This window comes from Mauremys mutica, chromosome 1, assembly GCF_020497125.1.
Source record: "Mauremys mutica isolate MM-2020 ecotype Southern chromosome 1, ASM2049712v1, whole genome shotgun sequence".
Lineage (NCBI taxonomy): Eukaryota > Metazoa > Chordata > Testudines > Geoemydidae > Mauremys > Mauremys mutica.
The window spans coordinates 64,448,202-64,472,723 of NC_059072.1; the positions used below are offsets into that span (position 1 = coordinate 64,448,202).

The 24,522-nt window shown below is 42.8% G+C and overlaps 1 protein-coding gene across 5 annotated transcripts in view; it reads right to left on the minus strand.

Annotated features, from left to right (window-relative positions):
- The window catches only part of GRIP1 (glutamate receptor interacting protein 1), a 564,392-nt gene that overhangs the window by 65,890 nt on the left and 473,980 nt on the right, over nt 1-24,522 (minus strand). For 4 of the 5 annotated variants that reach the window (XM_044978400.1, XM_044978391.1, XM_044978383.1 and 1 more), the window contains exons 8-11: nt 22,272-22,419; nt 20,173-20,342; nt 15,792-15,947; nt 15,005-15,160 (exon numbers count right to left, since the gene is read on the minus strand). In XM_044978400.1, the coding sequence (XP_044834335.1) occupies nt 15,005-15,160; nt 15,792-15,947; nt 20,173-20,342; nt 22,272-22,419 (630 nt within the window). The remainder of the gene's footprint in view (nt 1-15,004; nt 15,161-15,791; nt 15,948-20,172; nt 20,343-22,271; nt 22,420-24,522) is intronic. The other variant, XM_044978377.1, reaches the window with a different exon arrangement.

The following is a 24,522-nucleotide window of genomic DNA, read 5'->3' on the forward strand; positions in this document are numbered from 1 at the left end:
GGAACTGGAAGAAACTAATATATGTGATTCTTAGTTTTAATAATCATTTATCACAGAAGTCTGCTTTGTCTGAAGGTACATGAGGGGCTAGGGAGCCTGAAGGGGACTGTCTGTGGCTATATAATAACCAGTATAGTATTTTGGAAGCACACATTTGTTACAGGTTTGTGAAATCTTGTGATAGAATATACCACCAGTTTGGAGTACATGCCCTGTATTCTGGCAGTCTGACCCGACATTGATGCTCTTAGTTGCATCCTACACCAGGCAACGTGACCAGGGCCAACTCCAGGCACCAGCCGACCAAGCGCGTGCTTGGGGCGGCACCTTGGGGCGGGGCGGCGCTCGTTTTTTTTTTGTTTTGGTTCAGCAGGGCAGCGCTCGGAGGGGGGGGCGTGTTTCGGCGACGTGGCGCTCGGGGGGGCTTGGGCGGTGTGGCGTTCGGGGGGCGGGGCTTTGGGCAGCGCGGCGCTTGGGGTGGGAGTTTGGCGGCGCTCGTGGTGGGGGGGTGTTACGGTGGGGCGGTGCTTTTTTTTTTTAATTGGGGCAGCAAAAAAGTTAGAGCCGGCCCTGAGCATGACAATGGGATTTGGGGATTTGCCATTCCCAAATCCAGATTTCTCTGTGGCGAGAGCAACAGGCCCCTCAGTCACTGAGGCACCTCCCAGGACTTTGGAGCGGAGTCCAGAGCTGGAGCACGGAGCAGTAGGTTTTTGCCCGAAGCTGGAGCTGAGCCGGAGTGGAGCAATTCAAAAATTTGATTGCTCCAAATCCCTGGCACCACCTCCTCATATGGAACTCAACCCTGGCCCTAGGGATTGAAACGGACTCCTCCCATTCCCCAAGCACAGGCTCCTCCTCGCCACCAACTGAGCTGAATGAGAGTTTTATTGATTTAATGGTAGGACACAGCCGAACAGTTCTGAGTCCACCTCAAGTCTTGGGATTGGGACTATCTTGCTGTATTATCTCCTGATTGTTCTGAATTTACATATCAATTTAAAATACAGCTTTAATTGGTGTTTGTAATACATTTTGTTCTTTCTTTATATAGGAATTAGATACAGAGCTAATTGCTAAGTTATCTGCAAAAAGCCTAGAGTTTTCAGGTGCCTAAGTAGCCCATGGAATCACGGTCAAAGTTGCCCCCCATACCAAAACCTGAAATGGCGCCTGCTCAGCCCTGGGGAGCGGGAGAGGTCTGCAGGGAGGCGCTGACTGACAGCTGGTGCTGCATTCCAAGCCTGTGCCAGCTTCCCTATCACCATGACAGGGAGTGACACTGCCCCACACCTTCAGTGGGTACCCTCGCTGCAGTTACCCCCTCCAGCGTTCCCCAAATACCAGCTCCAGCGCCCCCCACCTGTTTTCCCCCCCAGCTCCCTCTCCCCTGCTCTTCCCCCCAGCAGTGTCCTCTATTTGGGAACTTGAAATATGTAACCCTAGTGGTCACTCAGTTCTCACAGCCTCAGTTTCCGGAGCTGGCAGAAGTGAGTCCACCCAGCCAGCAGCCGCCGCCTGCCCCCAGTGGCTGGGCTGAGCACCAGGTTCACATGGCCAAGGTGAGAGCTTGGGCTGTGTGACCGTCAGCCACAGGGCTGGGGGGAGGCAGCAGCCAGGGGGCGCAAGAGGCGATTCCATTCTGCGTGCAGGGAGTGTGGGGAGAATGACCCAGCTGCAATGGCAGGTCCCTGGGCGGTGAATGGGGTGTGAACAGACTGCTGAGAGGCAGGTGCCCAAGAAGGATGAGTACTCCAGAGGGAGCATCTCATAGCAGCCAGGATCCATGGGCAGGGGCTGGCCCTGGTCAGCACCAGGCTCCTTCAGGGCAGAGGCAAGAGCACAATGGGGAGCAGCTTGGAGCCTGGGGAGCGCTAGCCGCGCAAAGGGGGCAGGGCAGGGCTCACGGGCAGCCAGCCAGTGCTCTGGCTCCCACAGGGTGGAGAGGCAGAGTTCCAAGCAGGCCAGGTGACTCCCTGCAGGAGTTAACAGTTTTCAAACTGCAGGGCACGTGCCAGGAGAGATGCGCACCCCACATTTTAAAAACATCTGTGCTAAATGGAAGGCAGACATCGGGGTAGGAGGAAGGAGGAAAACATGACCCTGGGTGCCCCACATGTCATTTCTAGGGGATGCAAATATGCTTGCTCATCCTGGGCGCTAAAATCCTTAGTTATGGTTCTGCTAGCTCCTGTAGGCTTCTTTGAAAACCTCTAATATTTTATTCATTAGCAACAGGGCAAATGTCCTAGAGAGGTAGGAAATCTCACCACCTGTTGTGTTTATTTCTCATTAACATTTATGTCAGGCTATTTGAGCTACGTAATGCCAATTAACCACCCTTTTCTGCTTTATACCACAGTATAGACAAACATATTTGGGGAAAGAAGTTCTGTATTGTCCTTCAAAAAGACTGATCTTATAACTCCTATAGAAAGCCTGCCCCCCCCAGGCTTGTAAGATTCCTATGTTTCTGACAGCCTTTTTTGCTCTCTCTTTATTCCCATTCCATCTCAACTGACTGCACTGCGGCACAAGTCAAGAGAAAAATGACTTCGAGATTCAACACTGATACTACACAAAAGGAGTAGGGTGCCCTTGGGTACTTTGATCCCTTCCTAATGAGGTCTTTTATCGTTATTTATATGTAGCCACTGGAAGAAACTATTCTCTTATACAAAGAGGACGGGCACCAGTTCGTTCTGTTTCTAGTCAAACCAGTAAAGCACTATTGCAGTGGTATCCCTAAATCCTCTAGCACTTATGGCACTGCAAGTGTTTTTCCAGTACAAATCTAGGCTACTACCCACTCCTCCTCTAAATTCCTTCAAGGCTCATTTCTGCCTACAAGGAATTAGCTAAAATGTAATGATTCATCTGAGGGACAGTTTGCTGTGTCATTTTTAATGAGTAAAAACAAAGTTACTACTTGTTATTAAATACGTTTTGCATTTTAAAGTTGTTAGCACAACCCTAGAAAAATCACATTGTTTTCCTTCCTTGGGATTTGTGTAAACATTTCCTTCCATTTAGGGTTTATAGCACTAGGCTTTTTGCTTTGAGTTTCAAATTAATATGATTTTGCAAACTCAATTTGCAAATTGATTCAATACCCACTGTAGTCAATAGGAATCTGTCCATTGGCTTCAATGTTTTTGTATCAGGGCCTCAAGCCTGTTTTTTCATGTCACTTATCTTCCACTCATCTTATTAGGTGCCACTCCGAAAAAGAAATTGACTATGAACATATTATAAAAACAAACAAACTCCTCAGCCCAAACCTTAAGCAGCCTCCCCAGCTAAAAGTACCATGTATTCTTATTAGCTTTCTTTAATTCTCTACTCCTCATCTTTTTTTTTTTGATCATCATCTTCCTGGTTAGTGCATCATCTTCCTGTTTAGTCGAATTTTAGACAGCAAGCTCTTTAGAGCAAAAATAAAAGGCTTAAAGGGAGGTTTAGGTTGGACATTAGGAAAAAGTTCCTAACCGTCAGGGTGGTTAAACACTGGAATAAATTGCCTAGGGAGGTTGTGGAATCTCCATCTCTGGAGATATTTAAGAGTAGGTTAAATAAATGTCTATCAGGGATGGTCTCGACAGTATTTGGTCCTGCCATAAGGGCAGGGCACTAGACTCGATGACCTCTCGAGGTCACTTCCAGTCGTAGAATCTAGGAAAGGGACTATTTCTCAATCACAAAAAGGCACACACTGTCCAAAATGAAAAGCTAACCATTCTGCAAGTAAAACACAAGAATGCAACAATGGAGTCCACAGTCTACCAACTGCTTAGGCCTTCCATTCTTTTATATCTGTCATTCACTAGCAATATCTTTTTACCAACTTTTTTTTTTTGGCACCTAAACAACTATAAAGTTTTGGCCAAATCAATCTGAATATCCTAAAAACATGCTTGACAAAAAACAAAGCTGGCTGGATAGGCGTGCATGTATTTTTATAAATTGACAAATTCAATTCAATTGTCTTCTGCAATTTTACTTCAACTGTTTCCCACCATTTTGATGCAATGAACTGTGCCACAATCTAGTTCACAAATCTAGATTTGGGGAAGAACTCTGGAGCTTCACGTTGAATGTTAGAAGACAGGAAAGGGGTGACATCCCATCAGCCACATTTCAGCCTTCTTTTTCTGTCCTGGCTTCACCTATGACTTTGTATTTAGGTTGAACTCTGTAAGCATAGGCAGCGGGTGGTGCCTGAGCTCCAGCAATATTCAGGGCCGGGGGCCCTGCTCCAGCAATATTTGGAGCTGGGTCTCCTCCCACCCTGCCGCATCCCTGCCTGGAGTGGGTCCTGGCCTCCGCCTGCCACCCCTCCTCCCACACGGCCCCCCGGCCCCGCGTCCCTGCTCGAAAGAAAGCAGCGCGCGCCTCTCCCATGCCTGCTTGTGCTGCTGGAGTAGCACATTCCTAGGCGGAGCCCTGCTCCTGGCAGCAACTGCTGTCTGTTGCCCCAGGGTCCTAGTGCCCCCCAGCCAGTAATGGCAGGGCAGGCTGCCCTTACCCTGCCCTTCTGCCCTAGCCCTGAGCCTCTCCAACACCCCAAACCCCTCATCCCCAGCCAGAGCCCTCATCCTCCCACACCCTAATCCTCTGCCCCAGCCCTGAGCCCCCTCTCATCATGAACTCCTCATCCTCAGCCCCACAGCCCTCACCCCTGCACCCCCTATCCCCAAAATCCCTCCCACAGCGTGCACCCCTCCCCGTTCCCACACACCCCCTCCTGCCCTCAAACTCCCTCCCAAAGCCTGAACCCCATCCCTTTGCACCGCCTCCCAGCCCCAAACTCCATCCCAGAGCCTGCACCCCTCACCCCCTCCTGCACACCCACCCCCTGCCCCAGCCTGGAGCCTGCACCCAGCACCCACGCTCCATCCCAGAGCCTGCACCCTGCACACCTCCTATACCCTAATCCCCAGCCCAGGACCTGTACCCCAGACCTCCTTCCCCCACCCAACACCCCTCCCAGAGCCTTAGGCAGGTGGGGGGTGGAGTATGGAGTGGGCGGAGTTCGGGGGTCGGGTTCTGGGCACCACCAAAATTTCTACAAACCTGCCACCCATGTCTGTAAGCGATGGAAAAGAAAGATTATGTGGCTTCTCTGAACTGGTTTTTGATTTTGTGAGGGTGTGGGTCCAGTTCTTTATTGCTAAGATCAGGCCAATTTCCCCTGAGATGCTGACAGTACCATCATCAGCATGTAAACTGTCAAGTCCCTTAAACCTCCTTTAGTCATTTTGTAAATGTAGTGCCTATTTGCAGAATCTTTTGCTGTGTAAAATGGGTGCGATATTTTGATTGAAGGTCTCTTGATCAATACGAATTCCTAATACAGATGACTGACATTTTTCAAATGACTTTTTGGTTGAAAATGGCTTTAAAAATTGAGGCCATTTTGCTTTTTCAAAAATTTATGACATGACTTGTTGGCGTATAATTTAAACTTTTTCAATCAACCTACCATGAGACTGAGGGTGGCAGATGAATTTTTTTTGAACTTCTACAATGTTCATTAGGATTGTGTTAGATATTGCTTCTTGCTCAATGAGGTTTAAATAGTGTACTAACCATGAATAGGTCAGAGAACGATTACATCTGAGAGAGTTTAAATTTTTTCATTTTATAAGCAAATCGTGATAGTTTTCTCTGCCCTTTTGGGTGGCATCATCAGCAACTCAGGCAAAACATTCTGAGGGTCTATTTTGAGACCATCAATCAATATTTTAAGTAGGCACACATTTTTCTCTATGCTTATGCAATTATCAGATCACTTCTCATATTCAACCAGGCATTTTGCACTAATGTCAACGCCAGTTCTTTTTGTTCTTTAACTTTTCCTTTTGTTTCTTCATTTGGAAGTTGAAATCTGCCTTGAGGAGTACATCTAAGGTAAAATGCTTCAATCTTTTTTCAAATTCTTCAATTTTTTTTTACATAATTATGCCATTAAAATAATCACCAATTGATCTTTGCCATTTTTTAGGAGCCGAAGAACTGTGGATGGGCTGGCATCTTGAATGAAGCAGATGTTGAAGAGCTATGATTATATTTCCATGACTAGGTATCTATCTAGGTACTTCTACTGTCCTTGTTACCACAGTATCTGATTACTGTAGAATACTCAGTGATGACAATGGTATCAAAATATTTCACATGCGAAATCAAGCTCATCAATGTTCTCCTATTTCACTTTGAGGTTTCATTCAAGAAGACAGTTGATCTTGAAGCTAGTTTTCTGCACTTTGAGATGAGCATGGATCTTCTCTCTTTTGCTACTCAAATCTTGATAATGTTTATATTTTACTTTACAAGAATTATGTTTTTGTTATTTCACCCATCCCATAGCTTTTCTAACCACTTCCTTCAGCTTGAGACATGCTGAGTTAGATAAATTCATACCCGAATGTCTTGTAATCACTAAATACTAAACATCCATATGCAGTAATAATGACAAACACACCCCTCTGGTTTCAATAATCTGAAGACTGAAAATTTAGATAGCCACATAAATATAGACCCATGTTATCAGATGTCCCACCTACCTGCCAGAAGTTTTCAAGTCCCTGCAAAGCAAACCTTCTAACAGTTCATAATCGCACACATTCCCCTTTAACATCAAATGACAATTATTCCATTCACTAGCCACATCCCTCTCTCCCATCACCAACTCAACTTCTTTCTCTCCCTCAGCTTCCTTCATGACAGCTCTGATATTCGACTGAAATTAGGGCCTAATACTTATAGTGTTGAAACACTTTCAAATATATATTTTGTTCAGGTAGGTACAGAGTCTAAGTGTGCCACCGAAGTTCAGAACATTTTTTAAAAAATCTGACAACCAATAAAACTCCACTGGAGGGTTTGCACAAACCTGCCACCCAGAGCTGCCAGTAGAGGGATACTCTCTGTCTAGCTTCTAGGGCAGTGGTCCCCAAACGGGAGTTCACGAAAGGTTACAGGGGGTTCTCAGGAAAAAATTCCCTAATGGCGGACAGAGCTATCCCTAAGGACCCCGGGCGCACGGGGCCAGCAGTCCGCAGCCTGGACTTCCAAGAGCTAAGCAGATCAAAGCAAGGATGTCTCTCATGCTGAGGAGATTTAAACTTCAAGACTCCTTATAAGAAACAGAAAGGGACGTGAATATTTTTTGCTGTTTTTAAATTAAATAGGCAGCTAGTGTTGTTTTTTAAATTATTATGAAGAACAAGTTTAAGCTTTGTTGTAACGTGTGTTGTTTACCTGAACTGCTCAAGACCTGAATGCTTGTGTAAGGGGAACTCTTTGAGTTGGCTTCTTAGATACCTTCATGCTGTTTCACATCTGATACTTCTTGATGAAACACAGGAGCCTTGTCTTATAACAGGCTTATTCAAAGGGATACAAGCTACGAAAGTGAGATCTTGGAAGAGTGTTGCTGTTTTCATAATGTATTAAAATAGTGTAATGATAAATAATAATTAATAATAGAGTAATAACCATGTCATAAAAACAAATTTTATATTTCCAAGATCACTGCTTTTATAATTTATACTCAGGTAAAAGAGAAAATTCCTGGAAATATTCATTTTTAGGAGGGGGTTCGGGAGACTTGACATTATGGTGAAAGGGGTTCACAGGTTGTTAAAGTTTGGGAACCACTGTTCTAGGGAGTGCGCAGTGAAGGCCCCAAAGCTTTAGCAACTGTGCAAGGGTTTCTAGGTCCTGTAGTTTAACTGCAGTACGGATCAGACTGTGCTGCTTCCAGCTACTTGAGGGACATCTAAAAGGTTCTGTGGATAGAGGAGGGGGCAGCCCTTGCATGGCAGCTCCCTCTTTTGGATGTCCAGGATATGTAAGTAGAAACAGCCACATGACACACTCTTGAAGAGACTGGTATGAAGGGAGGGAGGACTAAGAGTACCAGGCCTCCATCTTAAAAGACATCAAGGATGAATGGAGACATGGGGGTTGGTTAAGGCCTTCATTGGTTGGGATAGTTTGGATAAATATCTGAACTTTTGGATACTTCTGAGAACTGGAGTCCAAACCTTTGGAAATTTCCCTGTCCCTAAAATTTGTCTGGAGCTTGATTATTGTGTATTAGGGCTTTGAGTACTAATGGTGTATTTCTGTAAGAAGAGCATGTAGGATACTGGCCCCAGTGACTCTTTGTTAATGCTGAGGGCTAGTTTATTGCATGCTTTGAATAGCAAGCAGCTATTTTACTAAATGCTCCTACGTGTAATAACGTTGGCCTTCCTGGGGACTGGTTTACTATGTGCTATGCAATATGTAGATTTGTAATCTTGAATATGGGGGTTGCATATTTGTTATTTTTATTCCCCTAACAGTGATGGAAGGAGGACAAGAATTATTAGAAGGTGAACAGGGGATTATTTTAGCTGCATAATTACAAGTTAGCAGGAGAACTCTGGCAAATGTAAAATGCTCCATATTCCTAGAGGCAGTGGAGAAATTGGCCAATGACAGTAAAACATGAGAGATGATTGTCATGGGGTGTCCCATGCTGTCTCAGCCACTAACGGGTTAATAGGGAAACTATAGCTAGGGTTGACTGGTGGACTCACAACAACTACAATGATAAAAGGACTGCAGAGCAGACGGCTGAGAAGCCACAGAAAACAAGAACCTTCAGCAACAGGCCAGTGAGAAGCTGCCCAGGAGACCAGACCCTCTGGAGGAAGGGACTACAGGAGTGACTCGGAGGAACAGCCTGCAAGACAAGCCTGGTAGGAAGCATCCAGGGAAACAGTAAGAGGTGGGGAGAGTTTGGAGCCAACCGCTTTGTACAGGGTCCCTGGCCTGGAACCCAGAGGAGTGGCTGGGTCTGGGTTTCCCTGCCAAACCCAGCAAGGGGGCTCATTAAGGCCCTGAACAAGTGAACTATACCTGAAGGGGTCAGGGACTGAGTACCTCTCATCTAGAGACACTGGCCTCCTGAAGTATTGGGCTTTTTAACACCCTGAGAGGGGAAAGAACCATCAGGGACCTGGACAGAGAGCGGAGGTCAGAACAAGGAAGCAACAAGCAGGTTAGAAGGCAGGCAACATATCAAGAGGTAAACTGAGGCAGAGCTGCTGTGTCACCCAATTTTGCTGCGAGGTGGCACCAAAAATCAAAGGGATCACCAGCAACAAGGTTTTGTGAAAGACACAAACAAACCAGGGATTCCCAAGACCATCTCTAATTCCTACCTGACGTGTGGCCACAAAATCCATCATGTAAACTCCTATATTTCACCAACCCTAGTATAAATTTCATCTATCCTATTTACATAGCCACACTGCACAGCATTTGGGGATTTAAACTCTACCCAAACAGTGGCATAATTGTTTTCATAGTAAGTAAAATACTTCAAAGGTGAAAAAGCAGAGGAAGAGGAAAAAAATAAGTGGCATAAATAAAGTAAGTGATGGCATGGAGGTGTCTTAAATTTTCAGTCATATGTTTGGGAAGCCCTGTATAAGTATTACAGTCATTGTAAACTCACAGTAATAAAATGTTTATAGTATCCGTTATTACCATGAGTTTGGGATGATCATATTAGTTATGCAGGTTTTTCTAACAAGGGGCAATGAAAACTTTATAGCACCCTTCACCAACATATCTTCTCCCTTTCCCTCAGCAGAGAGAGACTTATTACAACTTGCATTTAAAACTGTCCTACAACAATCTGACTGGTTAGAAATTGGTCACTAAACCCAAAACAGATTGTGCTATTGCTCTTCTAAGCAAAGGGCAACAATCTACATCTGACATAAATCACTGTTGTCAAGCAGGGACATTTGACCAGTCTCCCATTAATCCCCTACAAAAGGAGCTGGCAGGCTTGTCCAAATTCTTCTGCTTGGAAGTGGCCATCTCTCCGAGGGATATAAGAATTGCCAGACTGAATCAGACCCTAAGGCCATTTAATGCAGTGCCCTGTCTATGACAATGGCCAGCACCAGATGCTTCAGAGGAAGGTGTAAGTGTAACACCGGCAGACCCCGGTCATCGGCAGGCAGGATTGAACCTGGGACCTCTGGAGCTTAGTGCATGAGCCAAAAGCCATGTGGCCCTTAGCTAAGGCTGTAGAGCAAACTCATTAATCCTTAAGTGGTCTTGGTACCACTAGATGGGACAGAACACCACACCCAGAAGGTGTGTGGTTACATAAGGACTCCACAGTAGGCAGATGTGGGGGAATCTGTTCAGATGTTATCAGATGTGGGGGAACCCCCTGCCTCCCCGCTTTAGAGGTTATAAGGGTAATAATTGGAGATATACCAATCTCCTAGAACTGGAAAGGACCTTGAAAGGTAATCAAGTCCAGCCTGCTGCCTTTGCTAGCAGGACCAATTTTTGCCCCAGATCCCTAAGTGGCCTCCTCAAAGATTGAACTCACAACCCTGGGTTTAGCAGGCCAATGCTCAAACCACTGAGCTATCCCTCCCCCCACTACTAACCCTAATCTCTATTTGTTAGGGATTGGTTTAAAACCTGAAGCATGAGGTTTAATATCACTTCCTGGGTTGGCTGCATCCCCAGTTTCTCCGTAATGCAGGAACCATTCTCAGATGTTGCCGTGTGTATGTGATTAAAGGGTGAAAATCACCCCTGGGCAGAGTGTCAGTATGAGACCCCGCCCATGTGCCACTTATACCCTTTTATGTTGATCCTCTGCACAGGGGAGAATTTGACTGAAAGACGTATGTTTATATGTTTTATGATATTTTTACAATGTTTTTAATAGTGATGGTCTCCAGAGGCAAGAGAGGTAATAAAATTGCCTCAGATAATAGTTTCTTCAGTTGCACAGGATGACCACAGTCTGACAGGGTACCACCATCTCAGGAAAGATTTTTGCCTTGGGCAGTATTTTACTGCTATTCCTTTCCAACTCAATTTGTATAATAATCCCTCTGTCTCTCTGCATGCAGAGAGGGAGAAAGAGATTCATACTTTATAATACTTAATCTTATCAATGCCACAATATGGATTCATGCAGTATCTCCTAATGATCTTAAAGGATATATTAGCAGATGATATGTCAAAACATGTATTGGCTCAAATGGCTGATCAGATAAAAAAATCTGATGAAGGGCAAAACTGTATGAAAAGAGTTGTACTGCTAAAGAAACAGGCAAACCCCCTCCCCCCCAGTCTCACATGGAGTTATTTGCTATTTCAGAGATGATTTACATTGATGACAAACTGCCATTTTGCTGTGACAATGGCAGATTTTTGAGAGGGGGTGGTGCTTTGTGTTGTGGTGGAATCCCACAATTCCCCTCACTACCATCCCCAAGAGAAACTTGTTCAACAGTGGAAATAGTGAAAATTTATCTCTGACTAATGCCCCAATCCTGCAAGCTGAACCAAGCAGAAACACCCATTGACCTCAATAGATCTCCATGTGGGCCAACCCTTATGTCTGTGCAGAGTCAAGTTCAAGTCAGTGGGGCTCTGTGCAGGTGCAGGAGGTTCATCATTATGTATCAGATTGCAGGATCATGTGCAAAAACTCTCAGAATGAAAGACAGTATTTTCACATGCTCTACTTGAAGTGGTCCTGGAGTTAGCAAAATAACTATATAAAAATGGCCCCTCTGCTCAATGTATCTGGTACCTATTTATCATGAAATGCCCAGGGAGATTAGAGAGACTATAAAAATAGAAAGCCCAGTAATAATGGAGGATTTCAATTATCCCCATATTGGCTGGGATACATGTCATCTCAGGACAGGATGCAGAGATAAAATTTCTAGACACCGTTAATACCTGCTTCTTGGAGCAGCTTGTCCTAGAACCCACAAGGGGAGAGGCATTTTTTGATTAAGACTTAAGTGAAACCCAGGATCTGGACCAAGAGGCAAATATAGCTGAACCACTCAGTAATAGCGACCATAATGTACATCTCTGTAGGGCGGAAGATACCAAAGAAATCCACCACAGTAGCATTTAACTTCAAAAAGGGGGACTACACAAAAATGAGGAAGCTAGTTAAACAGAAATTAAAAGGAACAGTAACAAAAGTGAAATGCCTGCAAGTTGCATGGAAACTATTTAAAAACACCACAATAAAGGCTCAGACTAAATGTATACCCCAATCAAAACAGTAAGATCAGAAACTGGCTACCATGGCTAACCAACGGAATAAAAGAGATGGTTAGAGGCAAAAGGCATCCTTCAAAAATTGGAAGTCAAATCCTACTGAGGAAAATAGAAAGGATCATAAACTTTGGCAAGTCAAATATAAAAATATAATTAAGCAGACCAGAAGAGAATTTGAAGATTAACTAATAAAAAACAGAAAAACTAATAGCAAAACATATTTTAAGTACATCAAAAGCAGGAAAGTAGCCAAACAATCATTCGATGATCAAGGTGCTAAATGAGCACTAAAAGAAGACAAGGCCATTGCATAGAAGCAAAATTAATACTTTTGCATTGATCTTCTCTGCAGAGGATGTGAGGGAGATTGGCTCAGCCGTGAGCCATTCTTTTTAGGTGACATATCTGAGGAACTTTCCTAAATTGAGATGTCAATAGAAGTAGTTCTGGAACAACTTGATAACAATAATAAGTCACCAGGACCAGATAGTATTCATCCAAGAGTTCTGACGGAACTCATATATGAAATAGCAGAACTATGGTACGTTACCTCTCTCTTAAATCAGCCTCTGTACCAGACTAGAGTATAGAGAATTTAACACCAATATTTCTCTAAAAGGCTCCAGAGGTGATCCTGGCAATTAGAGGCTGGTGAGCCTAACTTCAGTACCAGGCCGCTGGAGTGAAATATCAGGACAAATTGCACCCCAACCAAAGACCGGTCGGGATGCAGGACAAACATCTAAATATCGGGATGTCTGGTCACCCTAGCAGGGGGACAAGGGTAATCTTGTTGATACAGTGTAATTGGCTTTTCAGAAAGCCTTTGACAAAGTCCTACATCAAAGGCTCTAAAGCAAATCAATCAGTCATGGGATAAGAGGTAAGGTCCTCTCATGGACCAGTAACAGGTTAAAAGATAGGAAACAAAGAGTAAGAAAAAATGGTCAGTTTTCACAATGGAGAGAGATAAATAGTGTGGTCCCCCAAGAATCTGTTCTGGGACCAGTGCTGTTAAATATATTCAACAATGATCTGGAAAAGAGGATAAACAGTGAGGTGGCAAAGTTTACAGACAATACAAAATTACTCAAGATAATTAAGTCCAAAGCTGACTGCAAAGAGTTACAAAGGGATCTCACTAAACTATGTGACTGGCAAAAAAATGGCAGATGAAATTCATTGTTAGAAAAATGCAAAGTAGTGCACATTGGAAAACATAATTCCAACTCTACATACTAAATGACGGGGTCTAATAGCTGTTACCACTCAAGAAAGAGATCTTAAAGTCGTTGTGGATAGTTCTCTGAAAGCGTCTGCTTAATGTGCAGCAGCAATAAAAAAAAAAGCTAATACAATGTTAGGAACCATTAAGAAAGGGATAGATGAGACAGAAAATATCATAAGGCCACTATATAAATCCATGGTACATCTACATCTTGAATACTGCTTGCAGTTCTGGTCGCCCCATTTCACAAAAGATACACTAGAAATGGAAAAGTTACAGAGATGGGCTACAAAAATGATTAGGGGGATGGAATAGCTTCCATATGAGAAGAGATTAAAAAGACTGGGACTGTTCAGCTTAGAACACAGATGACTAAGGGAGGATATGGTAGAGGTCTACAAAATCATGAATGGTGTGGACAAAGAGAATAAGGAAATTTTATTTACCCCTTCACATAACACATGAATCAGGGGCACTCAATGAAATTAATAGGCAGCAAGTTTAAAACAAACATAAGGACGTACTTCTTCATACAACGCAAGTCAACCTGTGGAACTTGTTGCCAGGGGATGTTGTGAAGGCCAAAAGTACAAGTGGGTTAAAAAAATAATTAGATAAGTTCATGGAGGATAGCTCTATTAATGGCTGTTAGCCAGAGCAATCTCGTATATTAAAATGGTATGTATTTTTATGACTAATGATTTTAGATCCACCTCTACCCCGCTATAACGCGGCCCAATATAGCATGCTGCGGGGAGCCCTGGGCCCTTTAAATCCTGCTGGAGCCCTGCCACCGCTACCCCGGGCTGCAGCAGCCGGGCTCGCCGGCGATTTAAAGGGCCCGGACTCCCTGCAATGGCCGCAGGGCTGGCTCCAGACCCCAGCACGCCAAGCGCGCGCTTGGGGCGGCATGCCACGGGGGGTGCTCTGCCTGTCGCTGGGAGGGCAGCAGGCGGCTCTGGTGGACCTTCCGCAGGCATGCCTGCGGAGGGTCCGCTGGTCCCGCGGCTCAGGTGGACCTCCCGCAGGCATGCCTGTGGATGCTCCACCGGAGCCGCGGGACCAGCGGACCCTCCGCAGGCACGTCTGCAGGAGGTCCACCGGAGCCGCGGGACCGGCGACCGCCAGAGTGCCCCCCGTGGCGTGCCGCCGTTCTTGGGGCGGCGAAATTGCTAGAGCCACCCCTGAGTGGCCGGAGCTCTTTAAATCACCGCTGAAGCCCTGCCGCGGCTACCCCGATATAACGGGGTTTCAGCTATAACGTAGTAGAGATTTTTGGCTCCCCACGACCGCGTTATAGCGGGTAGCGGTGTAGTTGCCTCGTACAAACTGTGCTTAAGTATTGGAGGGGTCCAAAACTAGCACTGCATACCCATCCAGAGAGTACCGAAGCAAACTACACTAAAAGAATATATATTTTTAATCCTGGGTTACACAAACTAGAAGTAATCAACTCATTTTAGTGTTGGATGCCAACATTGCTGATTTCTGCTCCCCAAATCAAACACATTGACACCCAAACTATTGCTGCTCTCCTGACTACTTCTCTTTAAAACATTTACCAAAGTAAAACTGCAGTACATTTTGTGCCTTTTCTCTCATCTTGTTTCCCCAGCCCCTGTCTGTTGCACACTTCGAATGACTGCTGTTACCACCTACATGAACTTTTGAAGTCCTTCTTTTTCATTCGCCGCCTCATCATTGTTCCGCGTGGGCTGGTGGAGTAGAGGCTGCGAGGTAGGGTCCCCATGTTCAGGGAACTCAGGCTGTATGCACTCATGGAGGTAGGAGAGAAGGACGAAGACACCAAAGCTGCTGTAAAAAATTGGACACTTGGCACATAGCACTCTATAGCAGGGAACAGTGCAACATAAGCCTGCAACTTACTCATGAATCAGACAGTGTGTATGTTGCACAAAAATGGTTTGTGTATCTAGTAACAAAGACACACATCAAACCTTAGGTGTGACCCTAAATAACAGCATAGCCAGAATTTCAACACCATGTGAGGCATAAAAGGAACTAGGAACTAGCAAAGATACTGTAGACACAAAAATATGTACTATATACCTTATTTTAAGCAAAGTACATAAAATAAATACTTTTGAGACAATGTAAATCAATGTGTCTGGCTAATGACTCTAAAAATGCCTTTTTAATAGGTGATTTCTGACATAACATTTGTAAGCCATTCTTTGTATTCAAAGATTATGCTGCACATAAGGTGCTGAAACCGAATGATCTAGTAATATGGTTTAACAACCAGGTCACAGAGAATTTTCAAGCCTTTCCCCATCTACAAAGACTGTCCAATTAAAGAAAGAAAAAGGCATAAGTTGTCAGAAATAACCTTGTCATAGTTATGAAAAAAAAGTGAACTGAACTGAGAGAAGTATGAGAGGAAGAAAAAAAATATATGTCAGGAGGAAAAAGCGTGGAACATTACGAAGGTTTTTTTGAGGAGGCGTTTTCTGGAATTTCAAGGCTGGCATCCTGCAATGGTCAGGGTGGTAGGTGTTATAATGGTGGTAGGTGAGGAGGCTGCTTTGGTTGTTGGCACAGGAATCCCAGGTAAGTTGCCTGTTGCTCCTTTGAACCTTCACTGCCCGCATGAAGGGATGACAGGAAATAAGAAAACAAAAAGGGACCAGAGAAGAGGGAGAGGTAACTGAATTGCATAAATAAAAAGTAACAAAAATGAAAGCAATTTGAAAAGGAGAAAAAATTAATGTGGCTTTGTCCCTTTTCTTGGTGATCAGCAAACACCGTGATCAACTTCAGGGATGGAAACCTTTCATCTTCCCAGAAATAATGCCTCTTATGGCTTCCCCCACCCCACAAAAAAGATAAGTACTGAATCAATTTCTAATCTCCCTCTGGCCTTAAGAGCTAAGATTAAAAACTTTTTTGAAAAATATTTAAGTCAACATTATTGAGATGTATGATATATGACTAGTAATTACAGGTTTGCAAATCTCCACCCGCATTAGCAGGGCTTGTATATATTAAGAAAACAAAAAGGGACTATAAATCACATTTCCCATAATGACTTGAAGTGGTTTACATGTCAGTCATTTCAATTTTCTGCTATGACATTTTAATTTTGCAAGCATCTATCATTGGTATTATACTATCCTGGGCAATAAACTACTTCACTCAACCATCAACACAAAAATCCTATCTTGGGGCCTGATTAATAAGGACAAAGCAAAAGTCTAAAGTCACTATTTATGGTTTTGCAGCATGATCGTCAGATCTTTTCCTTTTCTGGATTAAAACTGAGACCATATTTGATTCCTACTCTCAGGTTTGTGCTCAAAATGGGAATTGCCAAAATTTGTCAAAAAAATAAATGGTGGGAGGGGGGAGAAGGGAATGGCACATGTTGATCGATCGATTTGCCAAAAGCCAGGGGACTGCTCCTAAATTATACAAAATGGTACAGATAATAGCCACCCTCATGTTTAGTACCAAGATGCATCTCTCGATGCACAGTGGTCTGTTCACTCTGAACAAGATGGAACACAATATTTTGTGACCTGTAGTCAGCGATTAATTTGCAGTGAAAGAGGTGCTGTGGCTCAAACAATTAGGTGCCAGGCTCAAGCAATTTTTTTAACTTTCATAACTGACGCAGCACCAGAGATGCCAAGGCCATGAACCGCCAAGTCTAAAGGTGCCAGGGTCAGCCCTGGCAAGCCCTAGAACAAATTAAGCACTGCCTGTAGTCACCACTGGCTTCAACTTTGTATTGAAAGATGAGGTGGGATTTGTCAAACACTATGAGCTGCATTTGGTCCAAGGCCTAACTAAATGCCAGAGGAAAAGCTATAGTTTTTCTCTCTTTTATATTATAGAAGTAGAATCTCTTTCTTGGCTGAATACATTAAATCTTTTTGTATCTAAATAGAGATTGCCCTCCCTTTCCCGCCCCAACCCTAGTGGAATGTTTAATTACAACAAAGGGTAGGTGAGGGAAGGTAAAAGGAAAGGAATGTATTGGACTTCAAAAATAAAATATGTTTTGCCAACATCACTTTATAAACCATCTGAGGGTCACCTGCAGTGAAATTAGGACATTCAGTTCCTGGACAGAACCACTAAGCTTCACTTCACAGTCCAACAGACCAATGCCTGAACAGCTCACCGATCTAATTCTAATAAAAGTAACCTTGAAGAAGTCTACAAAAACTTACATATCAAGCAGGGTAATGTGGCCAGAAAAATCCCAGCAGCCCTAGTAACAATCTCTCTCAATATTTTGTTTTAATGAATCAAACTTACTGTAGTTTCCTATCATAACTTTTCAAATTCAACTGATTCTTTTTCTGATAATCTATGTCAATTTCTGAGCTTTAACTATGGTATAAAAATTAAAATCTGATAAGAATAATATGGCCAGGAGGATTTTCATTATATTCAGGTTGCTATGAGCCCTGTTTAATTAAAAAGGCTGCTTCCAGCAGGAAATTATCTGGCAGCTCTTGATTTTTTTTCTTTTGAACTGTGGATAGGTGTAAAAAGTGTCCTATGAGGTGGAAAGTCCATACAAATTAAGTTTCCATATCTTTCAGAATGATCATTCCAATTCAATAAGAATTCTGTATAAACCTATAGCATGTACATTAGTAATTCATTAAGCTATACCAGCCCAGGACTTCTTAATGCTGCAGTAAAATTTATAAGGCAGCAGTAGACAAAGGAATGAGCTTGGCATCACAGTAGAAAAGAAAAAAAAACCTTAAAAACAAATCGGGTCTCTTGAGGTTTTTTGGGGGGGGGGGGCGGGGGACGCTCAACTCTTTATTCTTCCATTAACTCTCTTTAGGTATTTTAGTTTGATTTTGAGTTGGGCGTGGGTTGTTTTTTTTTTCTGGCCAGTTCATAATTCAGAGCACATTCTGGGGTGAATGATAACTGTGTTCAAAAGCGAGAGCCTTAATGATTCAACAGATCATAGAATATTGTTATGCAAAGTACTTTTATATCATCCAGTCCATCTCTCAGCCAATGAAGGATTGTTCCCAAGGCTACATTTGTTTCCATAAAGCATGTTTCCTCTTCAGTAGACTGTGGTTTTTAAGTAACACCACCTGGGAATCTATACTCAAAACATTTGGGCTCTTCTGGATAATTTAAGGCAGCTGCCTCATTGTCTAGGGAGAGCTCCCCTAGAAAGACATCCTTGCATACATGTCACTAAATCCTCTTGATGTCATTTCACAAAGCTCAATCCCCATACACAGCACAACAACTATACGGGTCTCCAGATTGTAGCTGCACTAGGTGAAGGTGAATGGTATATAACAATAGCCTTGAAGAAAGACCTTGAAGTATTTAGTATTGTCTTAAAAAGCAAATTGTAATCAGCTGTACAAACAGATTGCTACCGAATAGAATCTTTTGGCCATGGTACTCAACTTTTAACAGAAGAGAGCCACTTCATCCTCAAAGGGAGTTTCAAACAGCCATAAAATAGCCACATGTGACATCTTTGCCTCATGATGTTGCATAGTTTGTAACATACTGGCACAACTGTATGGTAGGGAAATCATCAACTGTGGTCTCCCCTCCCCCCACATCTCTACAGCTTTTGAGCATAGGTGTCATCCCTCACTTTCTCTCATCCCTCCAGATTGCTGTGCAGAAGAGGGATGGAGACCCAACTGGAAGATGGCAGAACATGGAATCCCAGGAGCTACTCTTCATTTATCCCAGTAGGGGAGAAACTAAGTGGCATCCAAAACACTAGCTCATCAGTTCACAGATTGCTGCTCTCTGGTAAAATGAATAGACCACAGATCAGGTGCCTATTTAGGGAGCTACATTCAGCCATGTATCTACCAGCATTTCTTATCGCTGAAGTATCTAGGCCTATAAAGCAGACTCTTGACCAAAGAAGCCACAGGTTTAGTATTGCTGTCTTTGGCACTAAAATGCATTGAGTCTCTCACTACAGCATAGATACCTACGGCACTGGGTTATCTATCTCCAGTATTTCTGCTGAAGATATCCACAGATAAATTCAATCTAATAATATTGTATAATTGAGATTAACCACTTTTCATAATTATCCAATCTACAAGATATGCACTCCCCATATTTGGGCTGAACAACAAGAAGTGTCACATGTCTGGTCGGAAAAGTTCCTTTCTGCATAGCATTATAACATAACATCAGGAAACAGTAAATTGAACTAGGGGAGAGACTTGGGGGAAGTGTCCATAAACAAACATTACAATTTATAAGTATCTAAACTGGGCAGCAGAGTAATTTGAAACGCTCCCTTGAGAAGGATGGCAGTCAATGACAATGTTATTAAGAAGAGAAATTCAGTCTTTTGGAAGTATTTTGAGAGAGGAGCCTCAAGAATTTATCAGGGTTTACAGAAAGTAGGTGAATCCATGGGCATTCATAATACCCTTCAAAGTGAATATGCTTAAAGAAGTTGGTAATGATCCATATTATTTTTTCCATTTTGAGAAGCTATTCAGAGTATAATTCACTGAATTCATAGATACTTAGCTTATTTTCTTTAATATAATTACAAAGGTATATTCACCAACTCTCTTTTTTTAATATGATGGGAACTATGCAGAGCCACTTTCAGCAAAACATTTTCTCCTTATTTTTAGGGATTTCTGAGGATAGATTGAGATAAACAGTACACAGCTTGCAAGGGATTTTCAGAAGCATAACCCGGAGAGCTGAAAAGAAAGGTTACAGATAAAATTGCCTTAATATCTTTTCCCCGAGTTACAGCAATGGCAGCAGATATGAACATGCAAGAAAGACGAAGTGGGATCTAGTGCTACAGATCCCCTTACCGTGTTCTGGTCCCTTCAATGCTAGCCGAGTCTGATGGTGAGGAAGGATCTCAAGTTTGACGTTGTCTGCTGTATTAGCCAAGAACTGTGTTGCTTCTGCCAATGTACAGTACTCCATGCTGGTACCATCGATGGACAGAATATGGTCTCCTACGTGTAATGCACCACATCTATACAAAGGGAAAAAAACTCTGTATGATAAAGTGTGCTCTTTGCTTGGTATCTGAGTTTTATAGCCTTCAAATTGGTCATGGCAATTATGAGACTACATTTTTAGAGAGAAAAAATTAATATTTTTATAAGGATTGTCACTGGACAAACTAAGTCTATTAGTACAAATCTTAAATACAATTCGGTAAATACAGTGTATGTCAAGACATCACTCACAGAACTGGAATGGGGTACTAGTTGATTACTAGTATATGCGTGAATGGCAGCAGAATAAATGAGAAGAGCTTAAGGAGACTCAGCAAGCCTGCTCATATCCCTCACACAAGCACCCAGTTCATCATTTTTTGAGTTATTCATAGTTAAACATTTATTAGTACAAAAGCTGTAAATGATGATGAAATTATGCAGTAGTCAAACAAATAATGAAACCAGGGCTGGCATGGTGACTCGAGGAGTGGGGTGGGGAGGGGGCTAGCTGCTACATCTTGCTGCACTCAAGAGACTGGCTACTGGATGAGTTGAGAAATGCAAACACAGCAGTCAGCATCCCGACGTACCAGTCAAGTGGACAGCTCCTTTAATTGGTTACCCCCTGTGGAATGGGAAAAAACAGAGGGAGAAAATTAAAGCATCCTGAACCATTGAGCTGGAGAACCCCTCTGGATCAATGGCCGTCATTCTCAAAGGTTCTACTGTAGGGTAAAGCCCACAGTGGAGCTGTAAACTCACTGTTACAAGTGGGTGCTACTAACAGCACCATTGTCAAAAGAGGAATTACAGGGAAGGGTGACTGGGGACATGCAGGAGAAATTTGCTGCTGAAACATAATATTTAAGGCAAATTTAAAAAAAAAAATCCCACAGCTTTACTACAGAGGTTACACCATCTGGGGCAGTGGTAGGCAACCTGTGGCCTGTCAAGGTAATCCGCTGGTGGGCCGCCTTACGTTTGCACAGCTGCCTGCAGCTCCCAGTGGCCATGGTTTGCCGTTCCCAGCCAATGGGAGCTGTGGGAAGTGGCACAGGGATGTGCTGGCCACCGCTACTAACCATGAACCGCAGCCACTGGGAGCTGTGGGTGGCTGTGCAAATGTAAACAAATTGTCTGGCAGCTCGCCAGCGGATTACCCTGACGGGTTGCGTGTGACCCGTGGGCCACAGATTGCCCACCACTGATCTGGGGGAAAGTATCTAACCTTTTTTCCACCCCCCCTTTTGTAAATATAATTTTATCTCACAATGATGGAATTTTTCAAATGGAGCTGAAAAAGGGATTTTCCTTATAAAATAACTCTAAAATACAGAAGCCAGTCTTTCTAATACCTCAGTGGTATTCTAAAATCTTAATAAGAAAAAAATCCAAGTATAAAGAGTTCCATTTCACTGTGCCACAAGAATGAACGATGCACCCTAAAAGAGCACTTCATGGTTGCTAAGTCTCAAAATTTACTTACTTTGACAGATGTTTCATATTGTGGGACTTCCTTTAAGAATTGCAGCAGAGTATTTATTTTTAATGCTAATCACTGCTGCAGCATTATATTTGAAAAAACCAAGCAAACCTTCAAATTACTCTGCAGCACAGCATAAGCAAACAGGTTCAGATATACTAGAAAGAGGAGACAGTGTTTTTTTTATGGGATAACATAGGATATTGTTGGGAGTTGGTTTGGTTTTTTTCTGTAGTTTAATGCCGTGTGAATGAGCAAAAGTAAAATTGTGTCTGGGAATCTTTTTAAAAGCTCTACATTATAGAGCTACTGTTTGCCACGAGGGGTTAATTTTAAGCTCTAACAACCTTGAGAGCGTCTTCTTCAGTCAAATTCATCTAAAATGCCAAGGGAAGTTTTTTTAAACAGCAACAAAAATACTGATAAGATATAAAATGGATGCATAATCCTATAATGTAGGGCCTTCTGTAGCACTCACCTGTCTGCAAAACTTGCAGATTTGATTTTGTCTATGACAATGACCTGTTTGTTGCAGCACATCGAGGTAGTTAGTGCAACCCCAAGAGCAGCACCAGGAGTTTTGGCAACTTCGACTAGCAATGGTCCAGATGCTGTTGCTACCGAATCTGTTAAAATTAGACCAAAAAGAGTATTTCAGTATTACACCAATTTGGTATCTGTGCCATTTTCATAATTCATTTTCACAGAAAATATCTACAACTACTGTATTTATCTAGGCCGCAAACAGGAAAACCACATTGGACTGGGGAGTTCCAGAGAGCAATTATGGGATTTAAAGCATTAACTAGGGCACCTATATTTTGAGTGTGGAATGAATGAAAGTGAGAGCGGATCGGTAAAGTCATTGCTGATAACAAGGTGTGGAGGTTAGGCACATGAGAGCTCTGACTCGAAGAACCCTTAGAAGCAGCAGACCGATGCAATTCTGAGATGGAAAGAAAGAACAGAATGACTTGCTAAGAGACAACAACTGAAGTAAAAATTCATCAGGGACATAGAATGCTATTTAAGTAACTAAGGCAGTGAAAAGTTAAAGATGTTTCAATATGTGGATGAAGACCAGTAGAGCTACATATGTAAGAAGTGAATAGGCATAGAAGTATAAGATGTATAAAAATAACTGGGGAATCCCTACCAGCTATTGAGAATCAGGCAACAAATGAGACAACTGAAAGGGAGATTTGATAAACTGAAAACTGGGACAAAGTAAATTGATCTTTTCAGAGGTGCTCCCAGTGCCACGCATCAGTGGAGAAAGGAGAATATTAACACTGCAGTAAACTTAATGGATGTACAGGAGGAGTTTTGGTTCACAGAACACTGGGATGCCTGCTGTGAGGAGAGGCACATGTTTAGATGTGACGGCCTCCACAGAAGCTGCTGGGACTGAAATTGGTACTGTTTTTAGCTGGGAGTTAAACAAGTTAGGAAAAGGGGACATGAGGTCTTTTATTGAATCTTAAAGAATCTGTCATGTATTTTCAATACACAAAGTGTGACAGAAAATGGAATTCTGCAGAAGAGGAAGAATGCGATCATGTGATTCAAGAGACACCTGCAATAGATGTCCTATCCTTGACAAGGAGAAGGAACTATCCAAAGAACAAGCCAAAGATAATAACTCAACAAGTGGCCAAGAAAAAAGCACTGAACAGGAACGAGAAGATTAAGAATGTGAAATGTTGTATTATTGTCCCACAGCATAGATACAGGGGAAAACATGTGTGGGAAGTAAACAAACAGAACTGGAAATACGATTAAGTAATGGAGGTCGGGTGGTCCTCATACATAGCATACAGGAATGAAAGGGAGTGAAAAGAAGAAAGAGGTGGTGGGGTGGAATTGTTCATTATGTTAGAGGTATTAGCTAATTTTCTTCACAAAACCTCCTGTGAAGTAGATTGATATCATCATCCCCTTCTTGCAGATGGAAGATTCAGGTAGAGAAATCAAGGCTAACTTTTCCAAGAGTGGCCACTAATTTGGGGTGCCTCAATTTTGGGCCCAACAGAGACCCATTGCACCTGACTTCCAGAGGTGCTGGACATCCATAGACACTATTAAAATCAAGGGAAGTAGAAGGCACTTAGCAACTTTGAAAATCAGGCCAACAGTGTCTCAAATTGGAGTTCCCAAAACAGAGGCACCCAGAAGTATCCTTTTGAAAAATTTTCCCTAGTTGACTTGCCTATGGCTGAAGGTGTCCATTGCAGAGACTAGAACTTATGAACTCTTGGCTCCCAGTCCTGTGCTTGTGGTCATTTTTTCAGCTAATTTTGGCTACTGATGTTTGGAACTACAAACAGATTATTTGAGCATCAGTATTTTATGACACTCTGTAAAGAAGAAAGCCATTTTTGTAATAAATATTGTGGCAAAGGGCTGTACCAATAAAGATTTTGCAAGTGATAAACTTTAACCTGGCATTGGCCTGTCACTAGAAAGTACTTCCCATAATCTAGGTCTCCCCTACAACAAAGAAAAAAGAAGATGCTAATGTCATCTGGTGATACTGAGTCAATGTCTCAAGATGCGGCTGCAGTGCTTGCAAAGTTTCTTGTAAGAGGAAAAATCAGCTTATTCCCTGGCAACATTTCTAGATGTCTGTTGAGATATACTGGGAAGGTAAACTAAACGAAGGTAGACAAGGTGAATAAATAAGATAACTACATTAGAGAAAGCAGAAGAAAAGAAATGGAGTGTGTCTA